This window comes from Pempheris klunzingeri, chromosome 8 (genome assembly GCF_042242105.1).
Source record: "Pempheris klunzingeri isolate RE-2024b chromosome 8, fPemKlu1.hap1, whole genome shotgun sequence".
In the NCBI taxonomy this organism is placed as follows: Eukaryota; Metazoa; Chordata; class Actinopteri; order Acropomatiformes; family Pempheridae; genus Pempheris; species Pempheris klunzingeri.
In genome coordinates this window covers 20,202,730-20,222,516 of record NC_092019.1, presented here as the reverse complement: position 1 = coordinate 20,222,516, position 19,787 = coordinate 20,202,730, and the positions used below count along the sequence as shown (strand labels likewise).

General features: G+C 39.7%; 1 protein-coding gene across 1 annotated transcript in view; it reads right to left on the bottom strand.

The window, feature by feature from the left end:
* The window catches only part of grik3 (glutamate ionotropic receptor kainate type subunit 3), an 86,030-nt gene that overhangs the window by 22,747 nt on the left and 43,496 nt on the right, over positions 1-19,787 (bottom strand). The window contains exons 2-8 of the mRNA XM_070834630.1: positions 14,999-15,172; positions 14,531-14,788; positions 14,210-14,391; positions 11,392-11,445; positions 7,785-7,955; positions 5,680-5,823; positions 1,576-1,683 (exon numbers count right to left, since the gene is read on the bottom strand). Coding sequence (XP_070690731.1) covers positions 1,576-1,683; positions 5,680-5,823; positions 7,785-7,955; positions 11,392-11,445; positions 14,210-14,391; positions 14,531-14,788; positions 14,999-15,172 — 1,091 coding nt within the window. The remainder of the gene's footprint in view (positions 1-1,575; positions 1,684-5,679; positions 5,824-7,784; positions 7,956-11,391; positions 11,446-14,209; positions 14,392-14,530; positions 14,789-14,998; positions 15,173-19,787) is intronic.

Below are 19,787 nucleotides of genomic sequence, written 5' to 3'. Positions count from 1 at the left end.
GGTGAGATAAGCCAAGAGATTTGAGCAAATAAAAGGAGCTATACATGTGAGAAGCCCTACGGCAAAAAGCTCTGCATATTGTAGAGACACACGCTGGAACATATCATTAGCACAAATAGTCCTGTGGCTGTCGGTAACAATCTCTGTTTGCAAGTCGGGACCTCCACCAAAACCTCCTCCCATCCCTCCCATCCCTCTCTATTACACAGACACAGCTTTTAATATTCACAAGAGTTTGTGCTTGAGGTGGATCCATTTAAAGACATTCAGCCCCCTACAAAAAAGCATGAAAAACTTCTGTTAATGTCCTCCCTGCCTAATCCAGAGAGAGGCATATGCTCTAATTTGAAAAGCACATTAGTTACAGCTTGTCACACCACCAAAGAGGACTCCAGGAGAAAGATTTAAAAATAACTGTGAATGCTTTACGCTTTGCAAAATTCTTTTCTAATTGTCCCCAATTACAATTAGCTCAATTCATTAAACATGATTAGCTAAAGACTTGATTCAAAAGTTATTTACTCATGCAACCACACGGGGAGAGCATTACATGTATTTCACCCTCCTGAGCATGCCGGCGTTGACTGAAAGTGGCACTCGGAGAACCTGTTCATAATTCCAGCACAAGCTCAAACTTGTGCTAATATTCAATTACAGTGGATTAGTTGAGAAAAGTCCACATCTTAACCGGCTCAAACAGTTAAAGCCGATTCCACGGATATACAAGAAAGAAAAAAGAAAAAAAAAAAAAAAACAGCAATCCGCCGCACACTGCTGGATCAACGCTAACATGCTTTAGCATAGGATTTGTCAGAGACACAATGAGAAGATGCTAATATGGCATCAAATACTTTCGCAAGATGACTGTGCTTCAACTTAATTGACCGCACACAGGACAAGATGCCAGTGAAAGAAGGAAGACGAATCATTTCAAAGCAGCAGTGTTTCAAGCTCCATGCTGGAACAGAAGGGGTTACAAGCTGAAAAGCCCCTGCTATTATGTAGTGTTGAGCCTTTAGGGAGTACTTGAGGAAGTCATAATGGGACTTATCCCTATTTGATGTATTCATAATGTATGAAAGCCCTCTAGTAGAGAAAAGCAGTTATAGTCCAGAGGGTACTTTGCCTTCCAGTGTAATAAAATAAGTTCTACATTACCAACCTTCTAGTTCGCTTTTTCCCTTTTTTGTAAAACATGTTTATACAGCTCATTACCACCAAACAGCATTTTGGGCATCACCTCAAATTATCATTAAGAGAGGCTGCAATTAACACCCTAATGTGTACCCTAATCCAATTTGCTTTATGATCCACTAACTTATGCTTATGTTGAAACAGCCAATTTGCTTCCTTGTTAGGAGGTAAATGACACTGTCAGATTTGCATTATCTGTTCCACATCAAGAGGAAAATCTGAAACCCTGTTCTGAAATCAATATGCCGTTCTTTCCAATTCTTTTTATGGTATAGTTACTACAAATGTTCTATCTTTTTATACACTGCATAATATGCTGCTTCTGTTGTGCTTTTACTACACCACACCAAAGAATGCATTGAAATCAAAGGCATAAGTTACCTTTTCAAGTCCATCCTCCTTTAGACTGATGATGTCCAGGTCGAAGTCTGTACGTAAACCGGTTGTCTTGTTGAATGACAGTCTCCCCGTCAAACCATCCCAGTGGGACTGAAAGATAAGATATCTAGATATTTATACTCAGGTTCAAACACATTCATGTAGTAAGTTTTGCATTGGCAATCTTATTTTAGTAATGATGAATGCTGTATATTAGACTTTACACCCCTGTACAAACCAGTGCAACAAATAACCTATTCTATATCTTTTGGGACTTAAAATGCCTAATTGTTCAAATTGTTGAGGCTGTAGTTTACATTGTATTGCAATATTTTGTCACATCTGTTGACATGTACAAATATAGGTAATAAAATAATCAGCACACTTTACAATATGACACCAATACTGAACGAAAAAGGACAGAGAAATGTACAATGGCTGTCAAAAAACCACTGACGCACATCCACATACCACGCACTACAACGCCCTGTATCCCCCCCAACACACACACACACACACACCCAGACCAAAAGTACAAACACAAATGGTACAGGCTGCATTTCCTTTTTTTGTTTAATTACATTTTACATTTCAACGCCTCCAACGCATTTTCCCTCCAGACTGCAGAGTTAATTAACAACCATCTCCTTTTGCTTGATTCCCCATGAGGGGGGAAAACACATAACTGCCCCCTATTACGATTCCCTGATATTCACCACCTCCACAGACGTTAATAAGCAAGCACGCTAACAGTGGCTGCTACATACCTGTTCTCCTCACACTTATGCTAATGGGGGCAGCATCTTTCAACCACTCATGATGCTAACTCCTCTTAGCTGTATTTGACTGTCACTGTCCTTGTCTGTTTTGGTATTGTCTTGGCATTTGTACAATATGGCATGCTCGGCCATTGTGGGTGGGGGGGGTGGGGTATCCTTTTCTAAAATGCTATGCCATGATTTATTTTATCTTGTTCATTTACTCTTCTGTATCTTGTGATCTTTCTGCAAAAACAGATTATTTATTGTCTATTAGTGTCCCTTTCATTCAGCCTGTCTCCAATGCCGACAGTAGATCTTCGATACGTCCCGGTTCAATGGAGTAATGAATCCTTAGCTGTCAAGTTGCAGCACTTTTCTGATATTTGAAATCCAAACTGTGACAACCCTACAAGCTATAGCTCTCACCTGCCTTTCCTGCAGCTTGCCAGAAATCGTTGTGAAAGGATCGAAGCTTCAAGGACAAATTTGTGGCGCTCTCCTTTTCCAAAACCCACCCCACCCCCCCCACCCCATACCTCATTCCACCTGGCCTATCGCCACCAAGATGGGTGGCATGTTCAAACAGCTCTAATTCAGAGAGTGACATAAATGCCTCAGCCACATCACATCCGAAGGGCCAATTTGACCTTCACAACATGTCAGACGCCTGTCTTACAGAGTGTAAATCAAGCCTGAGTAAATGTTTTTATAACTGAATGCTAGAGTATGTTTGTATAAGGACAATGAAAGAGTACTTTGTTGGCTTTAGTTATGATCACAGCAAGTCAGTAACAGCTGCTAACGGTACAAGATAGTTAACAGTGCTCACAGATTCCACAGAAGTGGTCCGATGTACCACACACACACACATACATACACACACACTACACATGTATTGTAATGGTTTAGGCCTTTGTAACACTGTGTTTGCACATTTGGCAAACAAGCAGAAATTGTTGCTACACCTCAGACACAAACAATAGTATTCATGGATGTTGTTTTAGTTGGCGATGTCTAGCTGAGAAACATCATATGTGCACTTTCAGAGCATGCTTCACACAATAAATTGTTGGTATTGTAGTGTGGTAGAGTGGTTGAAAACAGTCATGAGTGAAAGGGGATAGACTACCTTTTCTTTTGCCAAGGTGAAACCTTTTGTTTCCAGCATAGCACTCACAGTAACCATGCAATAACACTGGCTACACGTTGCAACTCCAGTTCTATACAGGCAGATCACAACAGGGCTCTATACTGTAGGCGTCACCCCTCCATTTTCCAAACCACACACTGCAATGCCTCTGCCATCTCCTTCAGTTCACCATGAGCCCTCTTCCAAAGTTGTTTTTCATTTAAGTCTTTAGAAACTAAAGAAGTAATCTGGCTGGTTTGTTAGAGAGCCTTTCTCGTATTAATACAGGATTACAATACTAATCCACTGATTTAACATACGTTTCTCTACCTAACTGGCTTCTATACACTTAAAGGGTTAGTTTACCCCCTTTTTTCTTACTTCACAAACTGCTTTAGCAGAAGGTGAGAAGACAGAAGCCACACAACTAAGAAAAAAGCATAGGTCACACAAGCACAAGTCTTTAATCTCAACAGTTCTGAATAGACATGGACCGTCATCCTTCCTCTTAAGCAGAGGAAGGAGGGAAACGGGACTGTTTAAAACATCTATCCTGCCCCACCTATCCTTGCAAGTGAAGATCCAAAGGTTAGTCCCTACCTCATCACAGAAGTAAGTGTTTGGGCTATGCCAATTCCAAACACTGTGTTTGAATACTGTGATGGAAGATCAGGCTTTGTTCTCTCAAGGACGCTGCCTGCTGGTGAAGGAAACCCATGGAGGAGCCACAAGCTGTGGCAAATCTTAAACCTTCCACTCACTCACACTTTCTTTCAAAGTGGACGCTTTGGGGGAAACAAAAGGCCACGCATTTTCTCCTTTTGAACCCATACTGAACTAGGCTGCGAGCCAGGTCATTAGTTACCCCATACATAGCTCCCTGCATTCTGGTGCCCATGACAGGCCAAAGATATTATTCCATGAGTTCTGGCTCACCCTGGTTTCTCTTTAGTCAAGTCGATAGACCCCATGAGGAGCTACACATACCATTCCTCCCTCTCTGTACACCTGGACTGAAGGTATAGGTCAATGGAGCTACAGTATGTGTGAGAGGCTGCTTACCCACTGCTTTGTTGCCTCTCTCTGGAGGAAGAGTGCAGGCCAGGCAATGGCACATTATGACGACGGGATTATATTGTTTGTGATATTTGAAGGTGGCGAGCCCCCTGCCAAAGTGCTAGCCTGCTTTGGCCCTTGGGCCACAGTGGTGTAGTAATTTTACTCGTCTTTAACATCTGGATAGAGACGGATGCTGTCATGCTGTGGTTGGGCGAGTAGGGCTCAGGAGATCTACAGCAAACACCCACCCCCCCACTGCCATCACAGTAAAGGTCGAGAAAGATCATCACTGGAAAATAGCATGCCTGAACTGGTCGCAAATGCTGTCAAGATGCTAAGCACTGAGGCGCATTAAGCATCGACAGTGTTGTTCATCCATGGAGACCTAGCCTCAACACGGAGAAAATCTTTGGACAAAGCCATGGGTATTGAAGAGAAGTTGTCATCCATTTTGCTAATGAAAAGTGGATGAGAAAAAAAGGTTTAGCTCTGCCCTTTTATATGGACAGCCCCCCCCATAGCCATCATTCTGATTGCTCTGTGGGTATATGCAAATTTATTGGGCAGTTACCACAGATGAAGAATCCTAGTTAGAGGGCGAAGCTGGTGTAAAATACAGTAGGTCCACGAGGTTAATGATTTAATTTTGCAATAATGGGGGGGTAATAAAAAGGAAAAACAAATGGAATCCTTGCCATTTTTAACATTATTAAACCACACCCAGGACAAGTACAAATACAAATGATTTTGTTGTTTGAACAAATCAAATAGTAGCATTTCTGCACACACTTAATTTTCCATTTTCCACAGGCTTGTTTCCGGAGTGTGTTCTGAGGCACTGTCAGATTCTAGTGTTAGATTAAATAAGAGCTGATTACACTAGTTGTGCTTTCGAAAGGTTACAGTGCATGCTTTCTGGAAAATAGGTTATGAATGCAGGGAATTTATAAAGCTGACAACAATGCTGCTTTGATGTGTCTATCAAGGCTTGGTCTGCCTTGTATGTGGATATGATTGATTTGCTGGGTAAATACCTACGTCCCAAATGACAACACAGTCCTCACTCCACTCTGATTGTCATGTTCATCACTCAGTCAAAGTGCTATAATACCAATAACACTTAAATCAAATAGCAACAGGCCAAAGGTGTCCCATCACCTCTTTGATGAAACTCATGAAGCGTCCTCCAAATCTCCAGGGTTTGTGGCGGTGGCACTGCAGCGAGTTCACAGTCATCTGTGGAGCGTGCTGGTATGAGACGGATACAATGTGGACTGCATCATAGGTCAGAGCTGCATCTGTCTGGAATAAGGGGTGAATATTATTTCAGCTGATGCCTGTGGGATGACATAAATTGTTCTATCACCATTCATCTAATCTTTACACCCATATGGAAATATCCAGAGGATAAGTTTTTTCCCTTTTTTTCTCATATAATCCCTTTTGATACTAAGATTACTATTTAATGTGATATCCCGTTTTTTTTTTTTTTTTGGGAACTTTTAGCTGCCTAAGCTGACTATCAGTCCTTTAGTCTATTACAGGAAGGTTTTAGGCCAACTCTATACAACTATATCCATTTGAGATAAATTCACAAACATAACTGAAGAATTTAAATCGTATGTGACATTTTAGCACCTTGTGTGTGATAATTCCATCTAGTGTGGTGGGTTTTTTTTGTCTTGTTCACATAACTGCCACAAGACAAGATCAGTAATTTTGACTGAGACATTGGACAGACACGTCTGTTGATCAATCCAATCCTTTGTGCTCGAACTTTGTGGTCTGCTTATGCCTTCACATTTGGATAACAGACTTTAAAGCGATAGTTAGATAGATAATTATAGATTTAGAATTATAGATAATAATACTACTGAAAAGGAAAAGTCTAAGTAAATATTGTTTTGCCACATTTACATTAGATGATAAAGGGCATTCTAATTTTGTGATATTAAATCAATGGAAGTTGCACATTATTGAGATTTGCACGTTAGGGGACATATGACATAAAAGATTTAAGTCAAATAACTTCCCTTTATAAGACGATAGACCTACATCACCAAACAGCAATTAATTTCTTGCACTGGGACATAAACGGGACCAATTTCTGGTCTTTCTGTTCGTAAACACCTGCACTATAATCAGCATTTATTTCAGCCTATACATCTATTCACTATTACACAATCTGTAACCGCCTGAATTCTCCTCCAGAACGGCCCGAAGGTGTGAATAAGGACTGGAAACCTTCCACAAAGATCTTCCTGTCTTGATGCATAATGACATTTCTGCATATTCTTTGTTGTGCATTCATTCTATGGCCATCTTTTAGTCAGCCAAAGTCCCTTACCTACAAACATACTGAGACAATGGTGCATTATCCACCATCAACTACCACTTCAAAAATAATTGTTCTGAAGGGCTGCACCTGGTCAGAAAACAATGTTTAGGGAGACTGGTGTGTTCAAAGGATAACTGGTGTGAAAGGGCTTAATGAATGTTCTTCAAGCCATTACATCGGCTCCATCTGTAATGTTGAAAGCATAAAAGAAAACTCTGTGGATTTGTGCTATTCTTGCCAAAATCGGACCCTGCCATCAGCATGCCAGAAGAGAACCAGGAATCTTCCTGACGAATCAGACTTTTCTTCCCTTCAATCATTCAGTTTGAGGGATCTCAGCTCACTGTGGCTTCACCTTTTTGCTTGAAAACTATATAAAATGTTTTACTGAGTACTTATTTACGAATGCTCAATACCTATGTGTAAGCTCAACTAATTTTTGACATTTTTGCCCACAAGACCCACGAGTAAATAGGTGACACTAAGGAGCACATAATCCCAGGAATATGGTGGTTTATAAGAGTCTGGAACCACTTAGTACCAATGGTTCTACCACTTATAAAATCAATTAAAATATATATCTTTCCCATTCAACATTTAGTCTTACTGTAGCTATAACTCAAGTCTGTTGACATACTTCATACAGTATCTATGTTTTATTCATAGATGTGCCACAGTCTGAGAGAATCAGCTGTTCGCATGAATCAGAAGGAGCGCCTACTAAAAAGGTTACTGTATAGTGTATTGTGATGGCAACTGTTGAAGTACAAGAGTTTGTTATGGGCTGCTGTTAGGGTTAAAACCATTTCTTACCTTGCGCAGAAGCCATTATAGATAGATAAGACGGACAGATGGATAAATGTCGTCCTTTTTATATTGACATTATGATAGCTGACTTTAAGTGCACTGAGGTAATAAAACATACCGTCATGATGCCCTCCAGCAGGCCTGAGTCAGGTTTGGGTGGTATCTGCCTTTCCATCGACCATTTCTCCACAATGGCTGCGACCTGGGGATTATCCACGTTTAGGATGCGGAATCCGGTCATGTTGACACCACAGAAGCGATATGGCTCCAGGTCAATGGCCATCAGGTCCTTTTGAGAGACAACAGTAACGAAGGATATAGCTGTAATTTAGTGTGCCAGGACAACGCATCATTGTTTTAAGTATTTATCCTAGATGCTTTCTCCTCACATGAAAAGACAAATGACGCAGCAGCTGATTAAAAAGATGCTATATTAAGAACAAGCAGTGAAAGGAAGGAGAAATACAACAGTTTTCAATGTCAAATCAGGTGATTTAAGCAGTGTCTGAAGCAGAGTCTGTAATAAATTAAATCTAAAAGGTCTCTGGTGACAGAGTTGCTTTTCTGCTGGCAAATCCTTATCTATTATTTTTTTTACCCACATAATAAATGTTACTGCACAAACATTGGGATATAGTTTGCCTTTTCTATTCACGTTCATGTGAAAGAATCTTTATAGGTACAAATTTCTTATTTGGGGATATTCTAATGACTGTTTGTAGCTCGTAAAAGTCAAAGAACAAGAAAAAAAAACACTAATTCTGTTGGATCATATTAATAATTCAACACTTGCATTCCCTTGGCAATTTCTAAGCAAAAAGCAATTCAATTTGAGCCGCTGTAATTTCTGGGGCAGCCATTGTAGCTGAAGTGTGAAGTCACATGTCGACACATGTCGTGTCGGAATGGGCCAGAGGGCTTGGAAAAGACATTTGGATGAACATAGATATTTCATTAGCACCCTGTGGGGTTAGTGCTGGGGGAACAAGAGCATGTAAGACACTTACTAAAGAATGGTCGCCGCCAGTGACTGAAATATTTCTCCTCTTTTTTTTTTTTTTTTTTTTTCCTTCCCACCAGAATGCAGTATAGTACTCTCTTTTATGAACCGAGATCAAAGTAAATCACTGTTGTTATATATGACATTCAAAATTGCTCAGGAAAGTAGATCAGGTTACAAGTTTCTCAGCTTTGAAGCTAAGAATACAAACTAACTGGGACAGAATTCTTTGTAAAAATATAATTAATCTTTTGTGACATCTTCATTTCTATTAGAGCATTTTAGGGTGTCAGAAAAGCAACTTGTTCCAATTATAAGTTCACTTTTTGCTGTGCTGCCTTGTAAACATATCCATAACACAAAAACAACATAATCCTACAATAGCATTACACTGAAATCTTTCTCCGGAGAACACGCTGCAAACGTCTTGAGTGCATGGAGAAGTGTTATGAATGTGGCAAACATAGCAAAGTTCTCAGCTTTAGGTTCTCAGAGATATCAATGGCAAGGCGGGAGCTATGACAGACTCATTTCAAAGGACAAGGAAGTTATTACCCCATACCCCTCTGCTGTTGCCTTTTCACGCTCTAATAAGTCGGCATTTCCCTCACCTCAGAAGATAAAACACAGACATCAGTGGATTCCATCGAGGGGAAATTGTATTGCCATGTATACCATGCACGTATTCATCATTTTTGGATCAAATCAAGCCTCCAGGTATAATCTTCTTAATGGTGTGTCTATCAATTTGACAGCACATTTCAGCTTCAGATAGATACCACACTCTGATTCTATAAAGATATCCAGCCTTTATGTGAAAAATATTGTCGCTGCAGAAAATCCTATCAAAGTTTTTAAGTTAATCCCCTAGTAAATATTTTTCTGTCCCATCTGCTCAAAAACTGCAACACTTAACACATGAACAGTACACTGGCAATAAAACAGTTTTTAATCGACATGCTTCACAAACATGACGCATGGCAGACCAATGTCATTGCCACGCTGTCGAGCGTGAAAAATGACACACATCATGCCTGGACCTCTATGTCATATCACATTATCACAACAGACTGACTGAGTCCAAAGAGACAGGCAGTGTGTGTGCACGAGAGAGGCAGAAACTGAGACAATAACAGAGAGTGAAAGGAACAGCACAGATCATGCTGGTATTCATTCCCATTCAGTCTGTTTGTCATCAGATAGCCAGCGTCTCAGTGAGGAGCGGCAGCGGCTCCCTGCTGGGTCTGCTTGTATTAGTCAGACGAGATCATTTCATCGGAGTGGGAACTTAAAATGCTCAAGATGGGAATGAAACTGTAATAATGCCAGGTTACGTTAAACATATCTGATGCTGTAAAAAAACAAAATCAAGCTCACGTCTAAATCCTTTTTAATTTTAAAGGATAAGGCTGGTGATATATATATATTTTTTTACTGTCAACGAATCAGGCAAAACGTCCAAAACCAACCACATGCTGGACTCTTTATCGAATTATCTCTCTTCTACCCCAAGCTCATTTCTTCCCACTGAAACCAGGTTTTTAGCCACACGTAGTTAAAACTAATGTAGTCCAATACAACAGTCCTGATTAAGTCCAGATTGATCAATTAATTGTCAACTACTAAATTAACCCTTCAGAGTCTGGGGTAAAACTGCGTTTTTTACTACTTTTCATTTTGCCTTTGTGTTTCCCATTAAAACTGCTTAGCTTGCCTTTCTTTGTGTCTTTCCTTTCAGCACAACCTCACCTATGTGATTCTACAAGTATTTATTTATTTTGACATAATATATGGACACACTGTATGTAAAAGTGCAAAAGAAACACAAAATCAGAGTAGGAACTAGTTGGATCTTTGGAGGAGCGGGGGTCTGCGCGGACACCTCCTCTCGTTCGTCTTCACGCATAGCATCCACTTCATCCTCTGAAAGGAGTCTTCCTCAGAATCAGAACATTCTTCCCCAGATTCAGCATCTTCTAACTCGTAGAAGAGCTGTAGTGCGCGACTTCGGCTCCTCATAAATTTAGTCTTAATAGGCCGATCGACAAAATTCAAACACTTGTAAAAAGTTTGAAATGTCCGCTTTCCAACAGTCTTTGAATTGAGCACCTGTGTGCTTGTGTCACAGCTTTACGTTTTCAAACGTGCGACATGCGACTTTGACGCCGTGTGGTGGTCCTAGACTCCGGCGGGTTAATCTAACTATTTTGTTAATCAATTAACTGGCTTGAAAAGCTTCTTAAATGTCAATATTTTCTGGTTTCTTCTCTCCTCTTTGACAGTAAACTTGGGTTGTGGAAAACAAAAACATTCGAGAACATCACCTTGAACTTTGGGAGACACTCATTGACGTTTTTCCCCATTTTGTGACATTTTAGAGACCAAAGAACATGTCCATTAATTAAGAACATAATAGACGGATAAATCAGGGAAACAGTTAAAAATAAGCGTTGGTTGCAGCCTTACTTCGAAGTCACATTCAGTGTGGAATCTCAAGCTGTTGTTTTTTATGCAGCCATCTCAAAGACGTCTGTTGACTTTACTATAAAGCGGAGTGTTTACTACAGCGCACTGAAGACTCCATTATGCCTCCAGCTTGTCAAACTAAATTGATATTATGGACTGGATCCAAACCCCATTGGCAATTAGCCACTATTCATCAAAAACTCAAGCAGTGGGGAGAACAAATGAGACTCTATTTGCATTAACAAGCATGGTACATTACCAGAGTGGTGAAGATATAGTGGTAATACTCTGTCATCATCCCCATGGTCTGGGCCTGGAAGGATACGGAGACAAAGGATGGGAAAGAAAGGTGTGAATGAATAGAGAAGGTGGTCATTTAGTCACATCAGGGCATTTCAGAATCCAAAGCACAGTTTGAATAAACGATGCTAAAGAGATGCACAAAAACACTTTCATCAGTAAAAAAAAAAAGAAACCAGCAACGTTTTAATGAGTATATTGACTAACCCGCTGTTCATTTTAAGTTTCTGCTCTCACCATATGTGGTCCGCAGAATTACAGAATAGCAACAGCACTTGATGCTTTTCTATGCATTTAAATGGTTTGCAATGGCTTGCGGCATGTGACGGTTATCCAGCAGAGAAGAGAGCCTTCAATCAAAAGAGCTTGGTAATCTTTGCCTCATATCCAAACACTCCATCACCACCACTTGTTTCACCCAATCTACATTCAAAGGCACCACATTCTCATGGCGGCTGTGCTTCCCATTTAATTATACCATCTGTCGTGGAAAAAAAAAAAAGGTTATGTAAATAAGATGCTATGCTTGTATGGAGGCAAATTCACTTCTCCATCTACTGTATAGACATTAAACCAAATACTTGACATTGAAACTGTTTTGTATTATGAGCCTGAGTTCTCATTAATTTAAGTAATTTTTCCCTCTGCTGCAGGATGGATTTACTGTAACTGATATAATTCTCTCTGCATTTCTGTTCTTCATCAGCGTCTTAGTCTAAACCTCCATATGTCTCTACGGTAGCATGGTCAGTGCACATAAATAAAAATAGATAATAAGATATGAAAACCAAAGGCGGACAGAGAAAAGACACCGGGGACATGTTTCCCATTTTCTCCTGTCCAATCTGAGAGGGAATATAACCTGACAGAGGCATGTTGAATGCAGGTGAGCTTGTCAGAGCAAAGACAGGATGCAACACATTGTTGAGAATCATGGTGTGACAAAGGAAGAAATCCAAGGGCATAATGCAGTACTTCAGAGGTGTTATTTAAAGCCTTTTAAAATAGGCATATTAGATCCTCCTTCATACGCATGTACCTGCAGCACCAGTCAAGTCACATTACACATAAATCCAACGCTTCTGATTTCTACTTATTGTCCTGGATAGGACTGACCTTTTGGTAAAGCTGTAAATGGAGCAGTCTGCACATTTTAAGATACTGTAGTTCAGTAGCTGATAAATTTAGTCCCTGCTGCCTGCAAATCAAATTGTAGGTGATACTCATTTCACAATTTGCCTAAAACAAAAAAAGTCATTTTAGGTGACTATCGCACAGAATTTTATTGAGAGATAGTAATTTATGTCTATCACTATTAGTAGTGGCACAGTTTACCAGAATGTCCGGTCATCTGTTTGAGTTTTTATCTAGATTATATTTCATTTTTCTTTGTTTTAACTGTATTTGCAGCCTCTCAAATGTTTTCAAAAGTTAATATTTGCTGTTTTTTAAGGAATCGTTTACCATTTTCCACAATGTTATATTACGGACAACATATATGATAATTGACATTAATTAAGAAAATAACCCGCAAAATAATCTATATATGCATATACCATAGCTATATAATAAACCTAATCTATCTTGAAGGTCTGACTGCATCTAATGTATTACATTTTTGTTACAAGTCTTTCTAGAAGGTGTAACAAAGAACAGCGTGTGTCACAACAGAACAACCTTTCAATTACAAGCTTATATACTATAACCATACACAGTGGGTGTGTTTCCCTCGGCATCGCTCATAACAAATCATCTGTTTTCCCTTATTTTCAAAGCTCTGGTCTGTGCTGTAGCGCCCTGACAAGTTGATCATGTAGGCGAACTGTCTGGAGCATTTTTGCCTCAGACCCTTCTCACACTTCTTCTCTCATAAGGAGGCTGATTCGTTGGTGTGAGATGTGCAGACTGGCCACGAGCGGATATATGTCACCATAGATCTCAATAACTTGGAAGGACTCAGATACTTAAATAACTAGGGAGGAGATGATGCATTTGGTAAACATGTTAACAGGAGCTGACAGCAAACTGAATGGAGGGGTGGGGGTTGGGGGGGGGGCACCAGCCTGTTCCTGACATCTGTAGAGCATTAGACCACCTACACAATCTGTGCTCTGTGCATCACACTGACAGTTCTTTATTGACTGACAATCATTTATCAAAACATATGTACAGTTTTGCTAATGAAACATTTGAAATCTTATTTTGTTTGTATTAAAACAAAAGCGGCCAACAATTCATCCAGGAAAAGTGTCTGTAATCTTTTGAACAAGATCAGAATGCGAATACACTGTCACATATTAAAGTCAGACACGCTTTGGACGTGTTTTATGTCCTTTATATTTAAGTTTATTTTCAAATATACGACGGGCAGGCAAAACCCTAGATGCATCAAATGGTGAAGGCCCATGATTTACTTTAAGAACTACTCATTACATCAATGCAGTTTCATCATCTACAAAAAACGGTTTTAATATTTACTGTAGGACACTAGCTGTGGCAGATGGCACAAGTGGAAGTCTCCAATGGAAGACTGCAAAATTTCACTGCCACTTAATTATTACTGACACACCTTCTGCTGCTTCCCTCCTCCCACCCTGCCACTGCAAACTTCTTGGCAAGTCAAAGCTTCCGTATTTTCATTCACAACAAATCTGATAAAAATCACCTAGTGCTGGTGACAGCTGTGTGGAAGAGTACCACAAGCTCAGATTTGCCTGTCCATGCTAATTTCTGGCACTAGGAGGCCGTGCGCCACTCTCTGCAGGACTCGCACTCACCTGTTTGAGAATCTGTGCAGCCATTTGGTGACTGCAGTCGAAGATGATGCGAAACTCCCGGCTTCTCTTCATTTCTTTGAGAAGGGGCCTCGTGTCCTGCGTGTCGAGAGGAAGCTGACGGATCTTTAGCCTGATGTTGTACCTGGACGGGGCCATTATTAGCTCCTGTAGTCTTATAAGACCTTAAGAAGAGAAACAGCACAAATGAAGGCACAGCTGACAGCATCATGCAGAAACAATGAGGTAGATTGTCTGGACTGCCTTTTTCTTTTGGCTGTGAGAATACACTGACGTTCTAAAATAGTATAATAGTCTATTTACCTGTGCTGTCATCGTACACAACAGTGGCTGTTTTCCATTTGAGAAACTGCACCAGGTCCAGGATAGCATAGCTTAGTGAAGAATAATCCGGGTATAAATTGGCATAAAAGGTATCCCTGTTGTCCATGGGGTGATGCTTCCACCGCACCTGGACGTGTGGCACTTCCAATGCATTGCAGATGGACTGCACAGCATTTGACGAAGAACTATGCGAGGGCCCAAATATTGCAACCACACCTAAAGACAGCTGGTCACAAGCTAGGGAGGAGCAAGAGAAGACAGTTTGAAAATAACGTGTGTTGCTTCTTAATAGTCACAGTACATTTAGTAAAGATTCCAAAAATACTTAAGGGTTGTTTCTCTATATACAAGACTATAATCATAATAACAGTTCTTGACTGACCAGATTCTTGTTTTCCTCCACACTGTAATCACAATCCTTGAATAAACACAGAACAAGCCACTCACCCTTTCTCGATGCTTCAAAACTGTCGTAGATATTAATCCTCTGTATGTCGTATGTTAGTGTTGTGTTTGGCAACAAAGTCCTGTTTCTGTTTATGTTATTAACAGCAAATTTAAAGGCAAGCTCCTCGGGGCTAACAAGTGAAACAGGTCCGTCTGTTTGTTCGAAAATCCCACCTGGAAAACAAAAGAGAAAGAGATGCAAGGCCCATGACAATTGGTCTCAAACATAATCACAAGCAAAAAGGAGAAGCCCAGACAGAATTCCAGGATGGGCTAAATGGAGAAAAATATTGTGAGGCATTTGCACTTAAGACTAGCAGTGAGGGGAGTAGTGCACATTACACGAGGTATTAAATTTGTTCAGCAAACATGGAGCAACCCTCTCCATTTTCAGGGAATGCAGAGAAAACCAATATCTGCTTTGAAGTCTAAAGCCATAATGGATTTAAGGAGTGTGTGGGTGTGTGTGTGTGTGTGCCTGTTCCATCAGGGCAGCAGAATATCTCAGGCTCTTGTCTCTCCATTAAGATGTCCTTTTATTTTACCAGAATACCACATTGGTAGAGAAGATAACTGGACTTGGCCACTCTTCTTTTACATAAAACTCAAAGGAAAGTATTTTATTTTTTAGATGGGCTGGACTACTGCTCAAAACTCATTTAAGATTGTGCTGTGTATCAGACCAACAGTGCTGAACAACATCCTACAGTGTAGGAAAAAAACATTTCACTGCTTTGCTTGTCAGATGAATGGGATTTTTCATGATATGTTGGGCCTTAAGGGCAGACTATAAAGTATAAACAACCAAAATAAAGTATTCTAAATTGAATTTTGGGTCACTTAAAGGGGAATTTCACAGATTTTGTACATATAGACCACGCTATTTGTTATGGAGATTACAACCCCCTCCTGTGAAAAAAGTTGCATGGTGTCTTCTGTAATTGCAAAATTAAAGTCTGAACATAACCCTGATGAAGTCATAGTGATGGCTATCAAAATGTATAACAGCATAACAAAGGACCTGTGCTACAAACAGGGGGCATGAAGCTTAACCAAGTTGGCATTCAAGTGGCAGGGGTTTAACGACATGATGTTATTTGTTGTATTTTGGAAAATGTAGCATCCAGTGTTTTAAGAGCTTATTCCATTCTGAGACAGGAAGTCGGGATATACGGGACTCATTTTTTTATCTTTCTCTTGTGATGTCTCTTGTCATTGAGATGTAATGCAAAATCATTGTGTCAGAAAACTCCTTATGAGGAAAACCCAGCCAAACAAGTTGGTGTGAAGAGGTGTGTGCTTGAGATAACCAGTGACCCAGTTATGCAGGTTTATAATGAAATTCAGTTCAACACCCTACCAAGCCCTTGTCTGTCCCTGCATAAGTCTTCATGTGCATCCGTATCTTCATTATTGAAAATATCATGAATCTTACTTAAGTTACATTGCAATGTGTTCAAGCAACACTTATTCAAAAATATCCATATCCGTTTATTTGCATTTTATTCTAACACACACTTTAAAAGTCAAAGCATTTTCTTTAGCAATATTTTGCTGTCATGTCCTTGGCAAATTAGTCTAAGTTCTGCTATTTGCGTGTAATTGGTAACAAACATTACATGTACTGTCAAATGTAAGACAACAAAGTCCCTCTGTGGCACAGCTGCTGCCTTTAAAAAGACAGTTTAGACAGCTTCTTAAAAGGTGCCTGTAGGAACATCAGCTTATGGAGACAGTGGCTCCTCCACCTCCACTCTCATCATATTACCCATTTCAATAACAAAGCAAAAAGTGTCGCTGCCATTTTCTGTCAATTTGGGGGAAAAAGTTCACTGTCATCAAAAGTTAAAAATGTCTTTACTTAAATTTAACTTTTATGGGCATCATTTTAGCTATGGAGACAACCTTTTGCAACCTGATTTTTTTCTGCCCTGACATCAGAACATTTCTAAACAGGAAAATCACAGTTGTAGATCTCTTTAAAGTTATTTCTGCTGCCAGCTAATGCATGCACGTTAAAGCAGATTTAAGTCAGATCTCTCTTTAGGAGATGATAATCAGTTCCAGTCTCTAGCTAGACTCCAATTCTGTCAGGAGGAACTAAAAGGCTGCATGACAATTTGTGGTTGCTTTTGCGGGGCATTTTTAAGTGACTGATGCAACTTAAGCCACCATTATTTTCTGAGGTTTTTTCAGTTTCTGCATTAACACAATACCCCTTGTTGGTTTGATTAAGTTCAGTTAACAGCCATTCCCATTTTTAAAAGTGAACAAGCTTTCGTAAGTCACCTGATTTAGTTGTTGTTGTCTTATTTTGGTCCATTATTTTCATGAATCTATGGATTGTTTTTTGCATTTTCTAAGGTGACAACAGCTTATACCCAACGCTCTAAATGCTAAAGAAAACCCACTAACATTGACGTAACAAAGAGCAAAGCAGCAAGTCCTCACACGCAAGAAGCTGGAACCATTACAATATTTGGCATTATGCTTAATAATTGACATAAAATTCTCAGTGATCAAAATTGTATGCAATTAATTTTCTGACAATCAATTAATTGATGAATATACTGATGGTCTCAATGGGTTTTGCTGGAAAATTTCTTGCCTTAAACTGTAGGATTGTAATACTTGAAATAATCTTGAATTAGAGGAACTTAGTATATTATCCGAACATCAAAAAGGCTCAAAAACACCAAATGATGTGTTTTATTTCAGTGTTTTCGTGTGTTGTTTGTGTTTTGGATTTTGGACTCCCATGGCATAGCACACAAATACTGCCTGCCAGACCAGTATGATTTTACTAATCCTAGAGGTACCTGATTGCAGAGAGCTGAGCTTCAAAACTGCGCCTGCGACCTGCTGATGCCCCTCAACAGACCCCCAGTGCCTGGATCACGGAGTCACACATATCTCTGTTGCTGTGGGCAGAGTGGCAATTCTGGAAGCCAAGCTCATCTTACTATTTATGACTCAAAGCCTCCCTGGATTGCGAGGGGACGTGATGCATAAACCGCCCGGTGGAATGCGTCACATTAAAATAAATGAATCCTTCCATTTCATTGGGAAATCTCATTAGAGTACATTAAGTAATTGCTGGAGTATATAGTAATTTGACTGTTAAGAGGATAAAATGTGCATTGCTCAGAAGCACTTTAACAAATTTAATAAACAGGGGGAAACCTGCTCCCTGGGAGGAAAATCCGGCGGATAATTCGCCTTGCCGTTTTCAGAATTTTGCCATAAGCACAGTATCGAGACTTAATGTAAAAGAGCTCCATGAAATAAGGGTTAAGCAGTTCTGTTTAGCACTGCACAAAATTCTCTCTAATAGTGCAGAGATTGGAATATTATGGAACATGTTTACAAGTTCCCATTTAAACAACTACACCGACTGTTCGTTATTGCAGTGGGCGCGGGCAAATTGAGATGCATGAATTTCATACTTGTTCTTGTGAATCTAAGTCAAAAGGCTTCAAATTAGCATGTCTCCAATAGACAAGAACACAAAGGCCTTTAATTAGTCTCTAAGGTCCTACCACAATATATAAATCAGCCACTAATTGCAGCTGTTTCCATAATTTGTCCTTTGAGGACTTTGTGGATCAGCTCCATTCAAAAGCCGCAGACTGATGTACTGTATGTGAAAAGAGAGACTATTTAAATTCAACTCTTAAACTGCAGGAAATCAAACTAGATTGTTCAAACTTTAAATAAGCGTTAAGAGAGGCAGTGGAGGCAACTAGTAGTGCCTGCGTTAAATATGTTAACCAGGTATACTGCAGTTGTTTTTTTTTTATTAGTCATTTCCTAATGAATCACTTAAGCTACAAATCTCCACTGCTCATTTGCTGCAAGGTTCCAGCCGTGTTAACGGAAATAACAAGCTGGAGACTGACTTGTGTAGCTGATAAGCCTCATCCCAGTGTTGCCAACATGTATTATTACATAGTATGTGAAGCTTGCTAGATTTGCAGATGTAGTTGTACTAAGCTAAGTCATCAAGAAAGTACAAAGACAGGATATATGAGGGAAGTTCTGGCATCTACAAGGTATTAGCTTATTAAATACTACACACACTATATATTATAGTGTTAAATATTCATAATGGAACAAAATGAATATTTAGACAGATTTAAAATAGTTCAACAAACAAATGTGACCAAAATGCTGAATTCAAGCAAAAAAAAAACGTTATACATTATCCATTAATAAAATATTTGGCCTGCATGTAAATCAAAGCCTTCAGTAATCTGTGGTATGAGCGAAAACCAAGCTGCATTTTAGTGTTAAACAGATGCTGTGAGTGCAGAGGGGTCTGACGGGCCTTAAGGAACTGACAGAGTCATGCTGCGCTGAGTCAAAATCAGAGGTTTCACGTTTCAGCTGTGCGTGCCCCTGCTAAAATCCATGTTATAGCATGAAAGCCCTGCATGTTATGTACCCGCAAACAACGTGGGCAAGTGCACAAGCATAAACCCATCCTCTGCTGTTATGTAGTGGCAGACTGCCTGCGAGCCAGCTTAGTTGGTTGGGTTGGAATCATCTGGGTACCACTGAAAAAAACTTATTTTTAACTTCCACTGCACTTACAGACTTCAGAGAGTGATCTGAGTGACAGAATGACAGTCTGCCAAGACAAAGCAACATTAAAATAGAATGATGTCGGGGTTGTTTTTCCGCTATTTTTGTTTTTTGGCTCGATGACTTTTCCGACATTATGTTAAAGTTTTACATCATCCAGTTTGGAAGCAACATTGCTTGTTTAAATCTAACATTGCCGTGTTCT